The sequence below is a fragment of the Sus scrofa genome, chromosome 13 (genome assembly GCF_000003025.6).
Source record: "Sus scrofa isolate TJ Tabasco breed Duroc chromosome 13, Sscrofa11.1, whole genome shotgun sequence".
NCBI lineage: Eukaryota > Metazoa > Chordata > Mammalia > Artiodactyla > Suidae > Sus > Sus scrofa.
Window position 1 is genome coordinate 133,869,905 of NC_010455.5, and position 18,586 is coordinate 133,888,490.

The window sequence follows — 18,586 nt, forward strand, 5'->3', positions numbered from 1 at the left end:
GTGGTAGAGGCAAAATCCTTGATCCTTCCCGCAGTCCCCACTTGGTTAGCAACCCCCTCCCCTCAGAACCTGGCTGGAACTCAGGCTCTGTCCCCCAGGAGATGGATGAGTCGAGGCCGAAGCCTTGACTGTACTGGTGCTGTTGGCTTGATGTGTGGAAGGGAGGTCCAGCTGGATAATCCAGACGAGGTCCATGGAGGTTTCCCAAACCCCGGCTCACAACGTCCTGATGACAGGCTTATCCAGCCCAACAGCCCCCAAAGATGCAGCAAATGGGGTAGGGGTCCGGGGGTGGGGGGAGACGTATTGTATTTAAGAGGCAGAGTTGCTGAGTGAGATTGCTGGGCATTTTGATAGATTCTGAAAAAGACACACTGTATGCTTACGAACGATTGTATTGACTGATGCTTTCTCTTCTCTCTCCAAATAGATTTAAACCTATTTGAGGCCAAGCATGGTACCCCTAGGTTCCCAGCACAGGACCTCACACATACTAAATGCTTCTTAGAATTGGTTGCATGACTGATACAATAATAAACTCACAGCCACAGCAGCTAATATCTATTGAGTTTATGGTGCCCCAGGTGCTGTAGGAAATGCCGTCTGCCTCTTATCTCATTTAAACCTTACAACTACTCTTAGAAGGTAGATGCTATCTTTATTTCCATGTTACAGATAAGGAAACTGAGGCTCAGAGAAGTTATGACACCAGGTTGAATAGAAAGCCATGGAGGTGTGAACAGAAGCAGAAGGGACCTGGGTTAGGAGATCTGTGGAGGTTCAGATGAAGTTTCTAATAGTTTGGGTTTGTTTTTTTTTTTTTTTTTAAGGGCCCATGAAAAAATGGAAAAAAAATTTAAAAAGGGCCCATGAGAGAGTCAAGGGAGAAGTTCTGGGAAGGCAGAGGAGTTTGCCCGGTTCTGGGTTGGTGAGTAAATACAGTCAGAGGGAGCAGTTACGGAGTTACTGGTACCAAGGGGACTCCATACTCCTGTCCCAAAGCACCTCAAACTATCTCCCCCCTCCTAAAGTACAGTTCTCTGGGAAGGAGAGACCCAGGAGAGTGACCCAGGAATCTCAGGGGGTCAATGACCTCCTAAGGTGGAGGTGAGGGTGCAACGAGTAAGACAAGGGCACTAACCTCCAGGGGGTCAGTCGCCTGGGTCCTGCCCTAGCGAAGACATAGGCTGACTCAGCTTCCTCAAACCATTTCCACAGGAACACTCCCCAGGTCATTCATCTCTGGCCTGGTGAGAGGCCTTGCGTTTAATCGCCCAGAGCCTTGAACTTTAGACTTCCCTAGAGCAGAACACAGGGAGCTGAGGGTGTTCTCCAAAACTTCTGGCCAGAAGTGGGGGTCGGGGAGGCAGGGGAGGAGGGCCGATGGGCTAGAGGGAGTCGGAAAGGGAAGGCTGCTAGCTGATGCTCATGTTCCTGCAGCTGGGCGGTAGTGGCTGGGAGGCCCAGGGGAGAGCCGGCTAATCCTCAGGATGGATGGTGATGGAGGGAAAAAATGGCAGGGTGTTGGTGAGAAGAGTGGGCTTTAGCTCCGATGTGGTACTTCTGCCTCACTGAAGTCCCTAAGTGGCCACTTCCTGTAAAGCGTGACCCATGGATGAGTTAAGGCCAGGCTATCCATAGCTCAGGCATGGCAAGGGGATGAGCTGGACCAGCCAATCAGATGCTTCTCTTGCTAATTTTGGACTGCTACCTGTCAAACGCTGATTTTTAGACTCAAGAGGAACAAATACTTCATTTCATCTTTTTGGTTTAAATTTCCCCCCAAATTCATTTGATAACATAAGACATCTATTCCTTCAGTTTTGACTTTCTCAGTGTAAGGATCATTTTTTTTTTCTTTTTGTCTTTTTAGGGCCACACTTGCAGCATATGGAAATTCCCAGGCTAGGGGTCCAATCTGAGCTGTAGCTGCCGGCCTACACCACAGCGTAGCAAGCCAGATCTGAGCCACATCTGTGACCCATACCACAGCTCACAGCAATGCCGGATCCTTAACCCACTGAGCAGGGCTAGGGATGGAACCTGCATTCTTATAGATACTATTCGGGTTTGTCACCACTGAGTCACAACGGGAACTCCTAAGGGTCATTTTTGAAAGAAAAAATAAACAAACCATGAATTTCATCAGCTTTCCTCAGGGGTCCTCCATCATTTGATATTTAAAGGTCCTCTCTCTTTTATAAAATTTCTTATTGAGATAAAATTCATGTAATGTAACATTCACATAACACATAAGTGTATAATTCAATGGTTTTTAGTACATTCATAATGTTGTGCAACCATCACCATTAATCTAATTTTTTTCTTTTTTTTTATTACTCAAAAGAATTTATCACATCTGTAGTTGTATAATGATCATAACAATCTGATTTCACAGGATTTCCACTCCACAGCCCAAGCACATCCCCCCACCCCCCAAACTGTCTCCTCCGGAGACCATAAATTTTTCAATGTCTGTGAGTCAGCATCTGTTCTGCAAAGAAGTTTCATCTGTCCTTTTTTCAGATTCCACATGTCAGTGAAAGCATTTGATGTTGGTGTCTCATTGTATGGCTGACTTAGCATGATCGTTTCTAGGTCCATCCATGTTGCTAAAAATGCTGGTATTTCGTTCTTTTTGATGGCTGAGTAATATTCCATTGTGTATATGTACCACATCTTCTGGATCCACTCCTCTGTCGATGGACATTTAGGTTGTTTCCATGTTTTGGCTATTGTAAATAGTGCTGCAAACCATTAATCTAATTGCACAATATTTTCATACCCCCAAAGAAAACTCATACTTCCCAATTCCTCTTTCCTCCCATCCCCTGGCAACCATTAATCTACTTTCTATCTCTAAGGATTTGTCTGTTCTGGACATTTCATCTATATAAAATCATACAGTGTGTGGCCTTTTATATTGGACTTCTTTCATCTAGCGTAATGTTTTCAAGGTTTATCCATATTGTAGCATGTCTCACTACCTCCTTTTATGGATGAGTAATATTCCATTGTATGGACATACAATTTTTGTTTTATCAGCTAACTCATTTATTTATCAGCTAATGGACATTTGAGTTGTTTCCATTTTTTGGCTGCCATTTTGCTGAACTCATTTATTAACTCTGAGTGTGTGTGTGTGCATGTGTGTGTGTGAGTGTGTGTGTATTCTTTAGGGTTTTCTATATACAAGGTCATGTCATCTGCAAATGGAGATAGTTTTACTTCTTTCTTTCCAATGTGGATGCTCTTATTCTTTTTCTTGCCTAATTTTTCTAGCTAGAACTTCTAGAACAATGTTAAATAGACGTGGCAGAAGCAAGTGTACTTATTTTCTTTCTCATCTAACAGGGAAAGTTTTTAGTCTTTCACTATTAAGTATGCTAGCTGTGGGTTTTTCATTAATTCCCTTCATCAAGTTGAGGAAGTTCTCTTCTATTCCTAGTCTGCTGAGGAATCATAAAAGGGTTCTGCCAGATGTATTTTCTGCATTGAGATGATTGTGTTGTTGTTTTTTTCCCTTCATTCTATTAATATGAAGCAGACATTGATTTTTGTATGTTGAGGCAATCTTGCATTCTTGGACTAAATCTCAGTTGGTCATGGCATGTAATTCTTTTAATGTGATGCAGGATTCAGCTTGCTAGTATTTTGCTGAGGATTTTTGTATCTATATTCATGAAGGATATTGGTCTGTTTTGTGTGTGTGTTTGTGTGTTTAATGTCTTCATCTGGATTTGATATGGTAATATTAACTTCATATAATGAGTTAGGAAGTGCTCTTTCTTCTTTTTTGAGAAGGGCTGGCGTTCCCTGGTTAACTTTGAGTATAATTTACCAGTGAAGGCATAGGCCATTCTTTTTTTTTTTTTTGGTCTGGGCACTTTTCCTTCTAGGATACTTTTTATTTTTAAGTATTATAAATCAAACTTTACACACACACACACACACACACACACACTCCTAATGAACACTAGATAATTACCTTCCAAATTTATTTTTATTCTTTGCTAATGTATATAATACTTTTACATAGTTGTAATCAATGTGCAGATTTTCTTTTGGGTCCAGCTTTTAAATTTTTGATTTAACATTTTTTTTCCCACACACAAGTTCCATCGATATAGTCCACATATGTCTCAATAGTCCATCAGACTAATCTCTAGAATATCACAGAAAGATAAAATAATCAGAGTCAAATAATATCTTTGCATCATGAAGGATATGTTCCAGTCTAAAAGGTAGTTTTTAGCCATAGGAAGAGCCAACTGTGATAAATCATCAGGGAAATAGTTGATGAAGTATGTGCTATAAGTCCTTGAAGTAAAATGAAGTCGTTAATTTTTTGGCACTATATTATATTTTAAAATATCATTTGGCTAGGCCATTCTTTTTTTTTTTTTTCCTTTTTCAGCGACAACCACAGCATATGGAAGTTCCCAGGCCAGGGATCAAATCCAAGCCAGAGCTGTGACCAATGCCACAGCTGCAGCAACACTGGATTCTTCACCCACTGCACCAGGCTGGGCATCATACCAGTACCTCCACAGAGTCAAGCCAGGTCATTAACCCACTGTACCACAGTGGGAACTCTTAGGCCATTATTTTTTGAAGAGTCTACCATTTTGTCAAACTTATTGATTTCCCCTTCAGTTTTAAGCTGTTCTAGACTACTGCTTGTTGGTTGATGATTTTGGGGCCATTTAAATGCTATTCTATACAAAACCCTTCAAAACCCCAAATAAATAAACAAAACAAAAACAAACAAGGAATTTCCCTTGTGATGCAGTGGGTTAAGAATCCCGTGTCTCCACAGCTGTGGCATAGGTCACAGCTGCAGCTCAGATTTGATCCCTGGCCCGGGAACTTCCATATGCCGTGGGTACAGCCAAAACAGACAGACAGACAAACAAAAAGCTTATAGTGTGGGAATCCTCCAAATACAGAGTGGTTCTGACGCTCACTAGCTAAAACAAATGACAAACATCAGCTATATGTAACAGAAACCCCAGTTATTTTCTCACATAATAAGCAACTCAGAGGGAGAGAGTTCAAGGCTGGGGCAGTGACTCAGTATCATCAGTGTCATTCTGTCTGTGCCCCATGTCGACTTATTGCCTAATGGGTCAAGGTGGACCCCGCCAGCATGTTTAGGTTCAAAACAGGAAGAAAGGGACAGAGCTGTACCAACTGTGTCCTTTTCCCTTTTATCAGGAAAGCAAAAGCCTTTCTAGAAACATCCACTTATGTCTCATTGACCAGAATTGTATCATGAAGCCAACCCTGGAAACGAGGGACAATTTAGCTGCCTCCTCCTGCAAAGTGCGATTTTGTAATGACGAAATGGAAAAAATGAAGCTAGAATAACGAACACCGTTTTCTTCAATTAGCACCAAACCTAAACGGCGAGTAGAATCAGCTACTCTCTCCCCACCATGTGTTTCTCTAATGTCATGTGTTCTCCAAACTGACCTCCCAGCGACAGGACCTCTCAGGCCCTAGTACCAGTATGTGTGGGGGTTGCTGTTGGAAGTGACAGTCACAGGCTGCAGACGGTTCTACTGGAGAGCCCCTCGCCCCCATTCTCCTCGGCCTCTGTGATGTCACACTGGGGCTTCTTTCTTTCCACCCTGGGCTGTGCTTCCGAGGCTGCTGTGGCATGGAGCTCCTGGAACCGGCAGAGGGGAAGGAGCCTACTGTCTCTGATCTCCCCTGGGTGCACGGGAGGTCCAGCCATGCCGCTCGTGAAGGATGCCATGCCCCTTGTGAAGGAGCCCCACTCCCCACCTCAGGCCCCCCTCCCCTGGCTGCTCCCAAGCTTGTTTGCCGCTTTCAACGTGGTGCTGCTGATCACTTTCAGTGGCCTCTTCTTCGCATTCCCGTGAGTCTCCCATACAAACTGGCAGCGAGGATCCTTACAGAGCAACAGAAAGGAAAACAGATCATGGCAGTATGGACGCAGGGGGAGCGCTGAAGAGGGGTCAGGGAAGGGAGGATATTCAAGGCAGAGGGAACCGAATGTGCAAAGCACAGAGGTGTAGAGTGCCTTGGGAGCTGCAGGTGGCTGGTAACACTGGGTGATCTTTGGTGGAATCTCTATGCATTTGTCACTAGCCTGGATATTTAGAGCAGGATTTAAGGTCTGAGGGTTCTGACCAGGCTAACTGGGTCCTGGGGGGAGCTTTAGGTCACCCCAGATCATGGCTGAATCCTCCTCTGGTCTCAGGTGCAGGTGGCTGGCCCAGAAGGGGGAATGGGCCTTTCCCATCGTCACAGGCCTCCTCTTTGTCCTCACCTTCTTCAGTCTCATTTCACTCAACTTCTCAGACCCTGGCATCTTGCATCGAGGTGAGACACTGGCCCCCTGAAAGAAGGAGGTAGCGCCTCAAGGGATCCTGCCAGCAAGGATAATTCCTAAAGTGCTCCTCCCGTCTCCCCACCTGGGGCCTCAGGATCCCTTCACCCCATGTCCTCATTCCCTTAGGACCTGCATCTGGCACTTCATTTTCTTGAGCCATGGAGAGGTGGAAAAGCAGAATTTTGGAGGTCTTCCAGTTGCCTTGGAGGGGAGGGCCAGCAGAGGAGAGAAGCCAATTCTTCAAAACCACTTTTCTTTTTTCTTTCTTTCTTTCCTTTTTTTCTTTTTTCTTTTTCCTCATTAGGGCCATACCCTGGGCATATGGAGGTTCCCAGGCTAGGGGTCCAATTGGAGCTACAGCTGCTGGCCTATACCACAGCCACAGCAAAGCAGGATCCGAGCCATGTCTGCGACCTACACCACAGCTCACAGCAATGCCGGATCCTTAACCAACCCACTGAGCAGGGCCAGGGATTGAGCCTGCATCCTTGCTGATCCTAGTTGGGTTTGTTAACTGCTGAGCCACAAAGGGAATTCCAACCATTCCATTTTCTTTTCTTCCTTCCTACTGCACAAACTCCTTCAAGCACAATCACAGGGCCAAAGACCTGAGTTCTCAAATAAATCCTGGGGCTGGGAACCCGTCTTTCCTTTGACCGTCAGCCTCTCTAAACTTGGTCAGTTTGCTCAGTGGGGACTAAGGATTCCCTGCTCACCTGGTTCCCACCCTCCCTGGAGTCCAGTGAGGCTGTGGGGCTGCTTGCCTATGCCCTTCTGCCACAGCAGATTGATAGAAGGGCCTTTTGCTGCTGCTCAATACTTTTCCTGTGCCAGGCTCCAACGAACAGGGCCCCATGGTGGTACATGTGGTATGGGTGAACCACAGGGCCTTCCGCCTGCAGTGGTGCCAGAAGTGCTGCTTCCACTGCCCACCCCGGACCCACCACTGCCCTTCGTGCAACATTTGTGTGGAGGTGAGTGCCCCTCTCACCTGCCCATCTACCTTCCCTCCTCCTGCCTGGGACCAGGAGGCCCATTCACACAGGGACCAGCGGTGGGAATGAGACCACTTCCAGGACTGCTAAAGATCAAGGTGGCAGTAATTCCCAGCCATTCTTGGTCACTCACACAGGTCAGTGCCTCTGTGCCTGCACCTGCCTTGGGAGGCTGGCCCTTTCCTGCACTGGTGCTGACATGCAGGGGTGCATCTGCATCTATGCTGGGTCTGGTCAGCCCAGGGGAGGAAATACCCCCCTCTTACCCAGGGCTCACTGACACTAGATGCTCAAGACCCTCGGGCAGGCTGCAGGCCTGGCCAGGGGAATTTGCCTGTCCTCTTCTAGATGTCCGGGCAGATGGTCTCCTGGTCTTCTGGGTTATGAGAACACAGCCTGCATGAATTTACCAAAGTGCTGTCCTAACTGGTCCTTACAACCCTGGGAGGCTGACTGGGCAAGGGTGTTGTTGTTATGCTCATCCAGTGGGTAAGAAAACAGAGGCCCCGAGATAGTCTATTTCCTGCCCAAAGTTATACTAGAATGTGTGTCCCATGGAAGACTAGGCAGGCCCTGTCTCTAAAGGCCTACTGACATGCGACTATGTGAGCCAGGGTGCCCTACAGAGCTCTAAGCTTGGAAATACCAGCAGCCTTAGGACTTAGTGGCTCAGTTTCTCCCTAGGAATGGAAGCCAGAGAGTGGGGCCAAGGGCAGGTGGCTTAAAGGGTGGGGTAAGTAAAACCTCAGATTTGGGGGCATGGGAGCTTGGGTCAGAGGTTGGGTCCTCGGGGCCTGCCCCCTCTCCCTCTCGCCCAGGACTTTGACCACCACTGCAAGTGGGTCAATAACTGCATCGGTCACCGCAACTTCCGCTTCTTCATGCTGCTCGTCCTGTCCCTGTGCCTCTACTCGGGCGCCATACTGGTCACCTGCCTGATCTTCCTGGTGCGCACGACCCATCTGCCTTTCTCCATGGACAAGGCTATCGCGTATCCGCGGGGCTGTGGGACGCACAGGGTAGCAGTGGGGAGGGCGGGGACAGCGGAGGGGCGGGGTCAGCAGAGGGGCCGGGATGGTGGAGGGGCGGGGTCACAGGGACAGAGCTAAAGAAGGGCGGGGTTAGACCGTGAAGCCTCTCGGGAGGATAAGTTTGGCGCCCGGTGAGGGTGGGAAGGGTCAGGGAGGTGGGTGGGGATTGGAGGAACCGCGAAGGGTTGAGCATCCAGCAGGGTCAAGGATGGGGAGTGGTAGAGGGGGCACGGGGGTCTGGAGAGCAGGGTGAGGCTTACACTGGGGAAGAGCGCTGGGAGAAGATGGGCCGGGCTGGTTGTGGGCGGGGTTATTTGGAGGAGGGGCCTGCGAGGGGCCGGGGCAAGGAGGATGGTCTCAGGGCCGCTGCTCCTTAGCTGGTGCGCAGCATTGTGGTGGCTGTACCCGCCGCCGGCTTCATGGTGCCACTCTTCCTGCTGCTGCTGATCCAGGCCATGTCCGTGAGCGCGGCTGAGCGCTCCTACGAGGGCAAGGTATGTGGGGACCAGCAGGGCACCAAGATATCCGGCTGTGGGTGGTCACCTTCCCCCTCCGAGACTTCCGCACTTTCCGCTTTCTCCATCGCCTTGGTCCTTGATGCCCTGACCTCTTGAAGGTGCCTCGTTAGCTATTCCAGACCAGATTCAGTTCACATCTCACCTCCTGCTGGAGCTCGGTGGGCATTCTCCTTCCTAAGTGTACTGTGTGGAGGACCTGCTTTGTGCTAGGCTATGTGCGCATTATTTTGAGCGATGGGCGTTGAGGTGCGTAAGCTTGCATCCTCCGCTTGTGTTGGTTGACAAGGAACCTGAAATCAGGGTAACCCCCGCCAGAATACTCGCGAAGCCAGAGAGAGGGGCCTGTGCTAACTACGTAGTGCAGACTCGAGGTATTGAGAGTTTACTGAGGGCCGCAGTGCAGGGTAGGAAGGGCCACTAGTGGTTTTGGACGGCAGAAGTCGAGGGGAGGGCATTGCACTGAGGGGCAAAGCTTGCAAACAAGCGAGGAAGGCTGAAAGTCTGTGGAATGTTGATAGGATGATGAGGAAACCGTTCTAATTGGATCAGGTGGTGGCACGGGCAGGCAATCAAGTGGTAGATTTAAAAGGCAAAAAAGTCAGGTGTATTAAATGATCCAATTTAACTTTGGAGCAGCAGAAACCTGGGAACCTTGATAGATTTATTTCTTTACATACAATAAAATTCAACCTTATCTAGTGCACAGTTGTATGAGTTTTGACAAACACATGCGGTCCTATAACCACTGCCATATTTAAGATTTAGGACAGGGAGTTTCTCTCGTGGCATAGCAGAAACGAATCCGAATAGGAACCATGAAGTTGTGGGTTCGATCCCTGGCCTCTCTCAGTGGGTTAAGGATCCGGCATTGCGGTGAGATGTGGTATAGGTCACAGCCGCGGCCCGGATACTGCGTTGCTGTGGCTGTGGCTGCGGCTGTGGTCGGCAGCTGTAGCGCCAATTTGACCCCTAGCCTGGGAACCTCCGTATGCCGCGGGTGAGGCCCTAAAACACAAACAAAAATACCTTTCCATCACCCCCTCAAATTCCCCCATGGCCTTTTGCAGTCAGTTTCTCTCCCTAACTGTAGCCTCTGGCAACCTCTGTCTATTTTTGACCCCGGTAATTTTTCCTTTCCCAGAATCTCATATAAATGTAACCATAGGCTTTGAGTCTGGTTTCTTTCGCATAGTATAATGCTTTTGAGATTCATCTGTGCCCACGTCAGTAGTTTCCTCCTTTTTATTGCTGCGTGGTATGCCATCATATGAATGTGCTACGGCTTGTTTACTCATTTGCCAGTTGAAGGATATTTGGGTTGTTTGCAGCTTTTGGTGATTATTAATAAAGCCGCTATAAACGGTGTACAGGCATGTGAATACATTTCATCTTAGGAGGGGTATATACTTAAGGGTGGCATTGCTGAGTCATATGGTAACTGTATGCTTACTTGTAAGAAACTGCCAGATTGTCTTCCAAAATGGCTGTTCCGTTTTGCATTCTCATGAGAATTTCAGTTGCTCTTCATAATTAACATTTGGCATTTTCAGGGTTTTGTTTTGTTTTGTTTTGTTTTTTTAGCCAGTCTAATAAATGTGTAGTGATATCTCTTTGTGGTTTTACTTTGCATTTTCCTAGTGACTAATGATTTTGAATTCTTTTCATGGTCTTATTTGACAGCATGTATCTTTGATTAAATGTTCTAATCTTTTGCTCATTAAAAAAATTGGGTTGTGTTTTTAATATTGAGTTTTAAGAGTTCTTTAAATATTTAGGATTCAGATATGTGTTTTGCAACTATTTTTTCTGAGTCTGTGGCTTGTCATCTCATTTTCTCAACAGTGTCTTTCAAAGCTCAGAAGTTTTAAATTTTGATGAAGTGTGTTATCAGTTTTTTCTTTTATGGATTGTGCTTTTGATGTGTAACTAAGCAATCTGTGCCTAACCCAAGGTCACAAAGATTTTCTCATATGTTTTCTTCAAGAAGTTTTATAACTTCAGGTTTTATATTTAGGAGCATGATTCATTGGGAGTTAAATTTTGTATATGATGCAAAGTATAGGTCAAGCTTTTTTTTTTTTTTTTCTCATATAGTTGTCCAAGCACCATTTTTTTTTTTTTTTTTTTTTTTTTTTTTTTTTTTTTTAGTGGCCACATCCATGGCACATGGAATTTCCTTGGTCAGGGACTGAATCTGAGCCATAGCTGTGAACTCTGCTGCAGTTGCAGCGATGCTGGATCCTTTAACCTACTGCACTAGGCTGGGGATCAAACCCATGTCTCTGCAGCAAACTGAACTGCTTCAAGTCAGACTTTTTTTTCTTTTTTTTGCTTTTTAGGGCCTCACTACAGGCATATGGATGTTCATCAGAGCTGTAACTGCCAGCCTTCACCACAGCCATAGCAAAACCAGATCCGAGCCTTGTCTGTGACCTACCCCATAGCTCATGGCAATGCCAGATCCTTAACCCACTGAGTGAGGCCAGGGATTGAGCCCACATCCTTGTGGATACTAGTCAGATTGGTTTCCACTGCACCACAACAGGAACTCCTGCAGTCAGACTCAACACACTGCACCATGGGGGAATTCCTCTAGCACCATTTTTTTGAAAACTATCCTTCCATTGAGTTGCCTTTACACATTTGTCAAAAATCAGTTGACTAAATGGGTGTGGGTATATTTCTAGACTATTCCTTTGTCAGTATCATACTATCTTGAGTAGTAGCTTTATATTAAGTCTTGAAATCATGCAATATGAAGTCTCCAACTTTGTTCTTTTTCAGAGTTCTTTTGACTATCCTGATTACATTGCCTTTCTGTATGAATTTTATTTTGTTTGTCTTTTTTTTTTTAGGGCTGCACCCACGGCATATGGAGGTTCCCAGTCTAGGGGTCCAATCGGAGCTGTAGCCCCTGGCCTATGCCACAGCCAGAGCCACAGCAACGTTGGATCCGAGCCACATCTGCAACCTACACCACAGCTCACAGCAATGCCGGATCCTTAACCCACTGAGAGAGGCCAGGGATCAAACCTGCATCTTCATGGATACTAGTCAGATTCATTTCCACTGAGCCACAGCGGGAACTCCTCTGTATAAATTTTAGAATCAGCTTGCCAATTTCTGTAAAAAAAGTTTGCTGAGAATTTCATTAGATTGTGTTGAACCTATAGATCAATTTTGAAAATTAACATTTTAACAATATTGAGGTTTTGAGTCTATGAATATAGTATACCTCTCTATTAATTTAGGTCTTCTTTGATTTCTTTCATTTGTGCCTTACAATTTTCTACATGTAGATCTTGCCTACATCATGTTAGAATTTTTTTCCAAGCATTTTACTTTTTGTGCTATTATTATTTTTAAAAATTTCATTTCTGTTTATTATAAGAAAACACAATGGATTTTTGTCTATTAGTCTTGAATCTTGCAATTTTTTAAGATTCGCTTATTCTAATAGCTTTTTTGTTGATTCTGCATAGAAAATCATGTCATCTGTAAAAGATACAGTTTCACTTCTTTCCAACCTGTGTGGCTTTATTTATTTTTCTTTTTTTAACTGTATTTTCTTTGACACCAGTACTGTGTTGAGTGATAAAATTGAACTTCCTTGTCATGGAATTCCTTCTACTTGGCAATGACTTTACGAAAGGCTGTTTTCGGAAGACTGTAGTGGGCTGCGTCGATGAGGGAGGGGCTGGAGACCTTGAAATAGTTGAAAGGACAGAGGAGCCCTCTTTGCCCACCATTTCCCGTCTTTCCAGTCACCATTAATCCCTCCACCCCACCTTGACCTGGTTCTCAGCCCATCTGTGACTCCTCTGCTCAGCCCTTACTCCTCATCCGCCCCCTGTGGTCTGCATGTCTTTGGTCTCCAGCCTCAGTCCCTCATTTCGGCCTCTCCTGGGCAGCATTCTCCTTTCCCACCTCCTGTGGTTCCTCCAGCCCAGGTCAGGCCTTACCTCGTGGGGCTGTCCCAATCCAGAATCTCCAGCCTTAAGAAACCTAAATGCGGAGCTCCTGTTGTGGCGCAGTGGAAACGAATCCGACTGGGAACTATGAGGTTGCAAGTTCGATCCCTGGCCTCTCTCAGTGGGTTAAGGATCTGGCGTTGCCGAGAGCTGTCGTGTGGGTTGCAGACACGGTTTGGATCTAGCATTGCTGTGGCTCTGGCATAGGCCGGCGGCTACAGCTCTGATTCGACCCCTAGCCTGGGACCCTCCATATGCCGCAGGTGCGGTCCTAAAAAGACAAAAAAAGAAAGAAACCTAAATGTGGTCTGCCCTCTGTGATTCACAGGCAGGCTCTTTCCCATTACCAGAACCCATGTCAGGCATTCTTCACACACTTCAACTGCATTCCCTTCCTACCTCCATCCCCTGGCCATGACTTCTGCTGGGGCCACTTGCTCAGATCATAAGGGCTCTGGAGCCAAATCACAGTTCCGCCACATACCAGCAAGGAGATCTTGGCTGTGTTACTTAGCCATGTGGTGCCTCAGTTTCTCCATCTGTACAAGGGGACAGTATGGGTTAGTGTGTGTAAGATACATAGAACAGTGGCTGGTACAAGTAAGTACCTCTACACTATCATTATTACCATTCCTTCCCATCATCATCACACATGTTCATGTCTCTTGCATCTTAAATACAAAGCAAACATCCCTTGATGTCGCAGGCCTTCACTCTACCAGCTATACCCCCCTCTAGATTAGTCATCCAGGCTGTGCACAGCAGCGTCTGAAACAGAACGTACCTGTGGTGGCCCTTCTCCAGCCTCTCGGGGCGCAGCTGTCCCTGCTGTCCTGGGCTGCTGCTCCCCTGTCTGCACCTTGGAGTCTTGGCCTGGCTGCCTGCTCTTCTCCCCAATCCCCAATCCATGCTGCCCTGACTCCTCCCCAGCCGCCCCCACCTGCCCTGAAAGTTAAGGCTGGCTTCGTTGTCTGTGATGTGTCCTCATTCCCTGGTGCAATGCCTGGAACAGGGTTGAGGTCCCCCAATATTTATGAACAAAGGAGAGAACCTACAAACAAAAGAATCCATAGTGCTTTGGGAGAGAAGGAAAGAGAGAAAGAGAGAGAGAAGCCGTCGCCCTGATCCCCGGGGAAGAAGACCAGTGAGCAGAGGCAGCAGGGGACTGGGACCAGTAGATGCCCACCTTGGTTTGGGTCCTGTGGGTGTGAGATCATCTGAGACACAGACTTGGAGCAGGAGACCTGGAGCCAGTGAGAGAGGATAGTCTGGGAGCTTCTGAGCTGTTGGACTCATTCATGTCTGCAGGTCCAGTGCAGGGAGAGGAAGGTGCTCTACTTTATTATCTGTTCTTATGAATGTAATAACTCATTATTCCTTTAAGCAATGAGCAATCAACCTTTTCTATACCTCACGTACCTCTAATAAGTCAAAATTAATTTCTCTAGATTTCAAATTCTGGTCATAAATTTAATCAAACTCTTCTAACCATTTAATTAAAATTGAGCCTAGACTACCAGTTTCTCTGGAATGCTTTAACACCTAGGAGTAGGCACAACTCAACCTATCACAATGATTCGTGTTGCTTTTGGGCAAGGAGGGGACCTCCCAGAATCTGGACTTTTGCTCCCCCAGAGGTCAGCTGCCCTGCATGGAGTCCTGGTTCCTTTAGGTGGAGAAGAGTGGCAAAGATCATGATCTCTGTGACAGGGGAAAGGGACACAGGGGAGCTAGTGGTGGGCAGAGGGGCACCTGGGCCACTTTAGGCCATGACAGACATTTTGGAGCTAAGGCTCTGGAAGGTGCAGTGAGACTCAGCCTGTGCCAGGGAGGAGGTGGGGGGCATGGCTGATGAGTAGAAGGAAGCGGGGAGGAGAACATGAGCAAGAGTGTCCAGGGAAGGACTTGACCTTGACATTGGTGAAGAATTAGCGGCTCAGGAAACTCGGGCCAGATTTCCAGGGCCAAGGGATTTTGGTCATGGAAGTATGATTGGGCCCCATGCAACTGCCTTTCTAGATATTAAAATTCAGTGAAGGTACAATTCTAGAAAAAGTGAGATGTGGGAAAGTAGAGAAGTTGAGGGAGCAGGGGTGGAACTGTCTTTGGAGCAACTTAGGTTGGAAGATCTGAAAGTATATTTGGAAGGAGGCAGCAGGAGGCTGTGGCCTCCGGTGGAGTAAGAGAGGGAGGAGACTAGGGGAGGGGCTACTGGCTGATGGGGGAGGGACCTCAGAAGTGGGCTGGGGGAGGCCTTGGCTTCTCTGTCCTTGGACGCTAGGTGCAGCCCTAGACTGAGCTGGCCAGCTCAGGGAGGGCCTGTGGGGGTGGCCTGCACAGCCCTCTGCTGGATCTGAGCTCCTCTTCTGGTCCTCACCCCCCCTCCAGTGCCGATACCTGCAGGGATACAACCCCTTCGACTACGGCTGTGCCAGCAACTGGTATTTAACAATCTGTGCACCGCTGGGACCCAAGTGAGTTGGCAGACCAGAGGCCTGAGTGCTGGCCCCTGGGGCTGGTGGGGTGGAGTGGAGTTGGGTCATCTCCCTGGCCCCTTAGCACAACTCCCAGCTCCTTGGGTTCTTTGGGGGTTTTCTTCAGGGCTTTGTGGAGCTTCTCCTTCCTTGTCTCTGTGGGTTCTTGCCCTGAGAAATAGATCCCTTGTCTCCATGGACGGGCACTGCGAAAACTGGGCTCAGCTCGCAGCCGGGCCAGCCCCTGGGCCGTGTGCTCTCTAGGCTGAGGGGGCCAGGTCAGGAGGGCCATGACCCCTGGCATCCTGCTTGTTGCTCCCCAGGTACATGGCCGAAGCCGTCTGGCTGCAGAGAGTGGTGGGGCCTGACCAGGTGCCCACCCAGAACCCGCACTTCCCGACGTCCCCCTCGGCGCTCAGTCTCCCAGCCCTCCCTGGGCCTGAGTCTAGCCCCCAGCCCCAATCTCTGGGTCTCTACAAACCAGGGAAGGGTGCCCCCGGGAGTGGTGAGGCCGCAGCCCTGCAGGAGGTGAGGTGTGTGTGTGTGTGTGCGTGTGCAAGTGTGCTTGTGTGTGTTTGGAGACCGTGCCTTCGGATTGTACAGGCATTGGGGGAAGACCTCCAATGAACACTGGGCTGGCCCTGAAGCTGGAGGACTCCGAGCCAGAGGGAGGGGGATTGTAGGTGGAAGGAGCGCTGGCAGTAGAGTCCCAGGCCTCCAGAAAAGACCAGGAGTCCCTGGAGACCCAAAGGACAAAGGCCAAACCACTCACTCACTGGGTGGCCTTGGGCCAGTCACTCACCCTTTCTGGGCCTCAGTTTCCTCTGCTGTTTATGAGGACTGAGTCTAGTCCGGGATTTATAATTGCAGGGGGTGGGGAGGGACGACAGGTTGGATTCCTTTATTTTTTTAATTTTTTTGTCTTTTTGCCATTTCTTTGGGCCGCTCCCTCGGCATATGGAGGTTCCCAGGCTAGGGGTCGAATCGGAGCTGTAGCCACTGGCCTATGCCAGAGCCATAGCAACGCAGGATCCTAGCCGCCTGCAACCTACACCACAGCTCACAGCAACACCGGATCGTTAACCCGCTGAGCAAGGGCAGGGATCGAACCTGCAACCTCATGGTTCCTAGTCAGATTCGTTAACCACTGCGCCACGACGGGAACTCGTGGATTCCTTTATTTAAAGGCAACTTTTGCTCTGAAGCTGTCTAGGAACCATATGGAGGCGGAGCATTAGGAATGAAATGGGGGTGGGTAACCCACAGCCCTCCACCCCCACCCCAGGGCCCCTGCATGGACCTCCCAGGAGGCCAGCCCATTCCTTCTGCTCTGCCTGTTGGGGGGTGACCGCTTGGACAGTTTCTTGCTCCCCAGTGGGTGGGCTGCTGGGCGGTGTTTGGGGAGAGCCCCCACGCCCCCACTCTGTTTAGTTCCACGCAGGCCCGGTGCTGCCCCTGCTGAGGGAGGCCTCCAGACGAGGCTCCGTCCACCTCTCGCCCTTTCGCACGGGGTGATGCCAGGAGCCCCTGAACCCGAACCTCCCCTCCTGAGCCCTTCGTAGAGACCTCTATGGCCTGCCCTTGCCACTCCCCTGGCGGGAGTGCTGAGACCTCGCCCTCCACACTTCCCGAAGCCCATTAAATAGTCTTTGCCTGCCCCCCTAAACTGCCCTGCTGTGCTGTCTGTCCTGGGTGCCAGGGAGTGTGGACGAGGCGGGCTCTGAGCGGCTGCAGGTTGTCAGCCGCCAGAAAGTCCCGGCCTCCACCTCGCCGCACCCGTGTCTGGCTGCAGGGGGCGCCCGCTGCCTGGGAATTCACCAAGCCTAGCCTCGTCCTGCTGTGGGCGCTGGAGCCCCTGGGTCGGTTGGGCGTGGCCCTCAGCCTGGTTCTGGGCCCTCCCCAGCTTCATCCTGGGAGGTGGAGGTGGCGAGAGTGTTCTCCATCACAGCCATTTTTTTTAACTTTAAACGAAATGTTTAATTACTGCACATCTTTCTCTTACAGTCTTAACTCTGCATCTTCCCTGCAAGTGGTCTCACCCTGGGCACGCCCACCGCCCACCCCCGTGGGGGAGTCAGATGCTCCTTCTGGTCCTGTCCCTGGGGTGGGTCCCAGCCGGTGTGACCCTGCAGGACTCTGTGTGTGTGTGTGTGAGAGAGAGACTCTGCAGGACCGTGTGTGTGTGTCCCAGCTGGTGTGACTCTGCAGGACCGTGCGTGTGTGTGTTTGTGTGTGTGTGTGTTGGGGTGCAGGTATTGGGAAGGAACCAAGTGAAACTGTGACTCCTCTAGTGACCAGCGTGTGACCCTGGGAATGGAAATAATGGCACCTCCCAGGAAGCTGCCTGAGGATGAAATGAGGTGGTTCATATAAAACACCAGGGACACAGTGGATGCAGCCACTATGACTGTGATTATTTTCCCCACCTCAACCCAGCATCCCTCCAAGGACCACCTTAGAATCACTTGGGCCCCAGACTGCGGCCCAGAATCTCGGGCTGAGGGGAGGGCAGGAATCTGCATCTGAACTATTAAGTGCCCCCTGGGGTCCTGCCACCCCGAAGTTCCAGAACTGCTGCCTTAGGAAGTGAGGGCTGGCACTGACCCCACTGCTTCCCACCCCCCTTGTATCCAGATGAAGTGGGCGTGGTGAAGGGGAGAGGGAAGGACATCCCCTGCTGGTGTGCAGAGTGGTGGGGGGGCACAGGAGCTCATCTGCCCGAGGTGTCAGCCCAGCCGGGGACATGGCTCCGGTCCTTTCTACGTTGAGTCCCCTTTGAGGCCATCCTTCCCTCTTCCTCTCACCCTGTCTGTGGCAGCCTCAGGCCCAGCCTCACCCACCTCTCTGGCTCTGGCTCTGGCTCTTGGGCTCCTGGCCAGCCTCGTTCAACACAGGGGCTCCAATTCTTTCTGAGTCCCAGCATCTTCCCCCATAACAAGCCCCCTTGGGGTTCAAGCCTTTTCTCAGCTTTCTCAGGATTCACCCTGGGTTCTGGGAGGGGGGCAGGCATACTACAGGCAGCCCAGTTCTGGCTTGGTCGTAGATCGATTCCATGGCCACATTTAAAATCCGTAGGGCCCAAGTTTACAAGCCAAGTGGAAGCAGCCTTGCCTTTCCCTGGCTTCTCAGAAATGGCGATGCTCTCCCCCGATCCAACCCCACCCCTCCCCAGCCCCTGCTCTGGCATGTAGGTTCTGGGTCTCTCAGGTTCTTCCCAGCCTGAGATTTCTAGAGTT

General features: G+C 49.2%; 1 protein-coding gene across 1 annotated transcript; it reads left to right on the top strand.

Annotated features, from left to right (window-relative positions):
- Window positions 3,168-16,298, top strand: ZDHHC19 (zinc finger DHHC-type containing 19). The gene is made up of 7 exons (XM_021070166.1): window positions 3,168-5,884; window positions 6,230-6,351; window positions 7,196-7,335; window positions 8,175-8,347; window positions 8,776-8,881; window positions 15,265-15,350; window positions 15,674-16,298. The coding sequence occupies exons 1-7, from the start codon at window positions 5,604-5,606 to the stop codon at window positions 15,975-15,977; spliced, it is 1,212 nt and encodes a 403-aa protein (XP_020925825.1). The 5' UTR covers window positions 3,168-5,603; the 3' UTR covers window positions 15,978-16,298.

Bases quoted from the DNA above. Each gene is read 5' to 3' on its own strand.
- ZDHHC19 (XM_021070166.1), top strand. From the start codon at position 5,604: ATGTCACACTGGGGCTTCTTTCTTTCCACCCTGGGCTGTGCTTCCGAG. The intron at 5,885-6,229 runs GTGAGTCTCCCA...CTCTGGTCTCAG, and splicing joins GGCCTCTTCTTCGCATTCCC to GTGCAGGTGGCTGGCCCAGA. The intron at 8,348-8,775 runs GTATCCGCGGGG...GCTGGTGCGCAG, and splicing joins TCCATGGACAAGGCTATCGC to CATTGTGGTGGCTGTACCCG.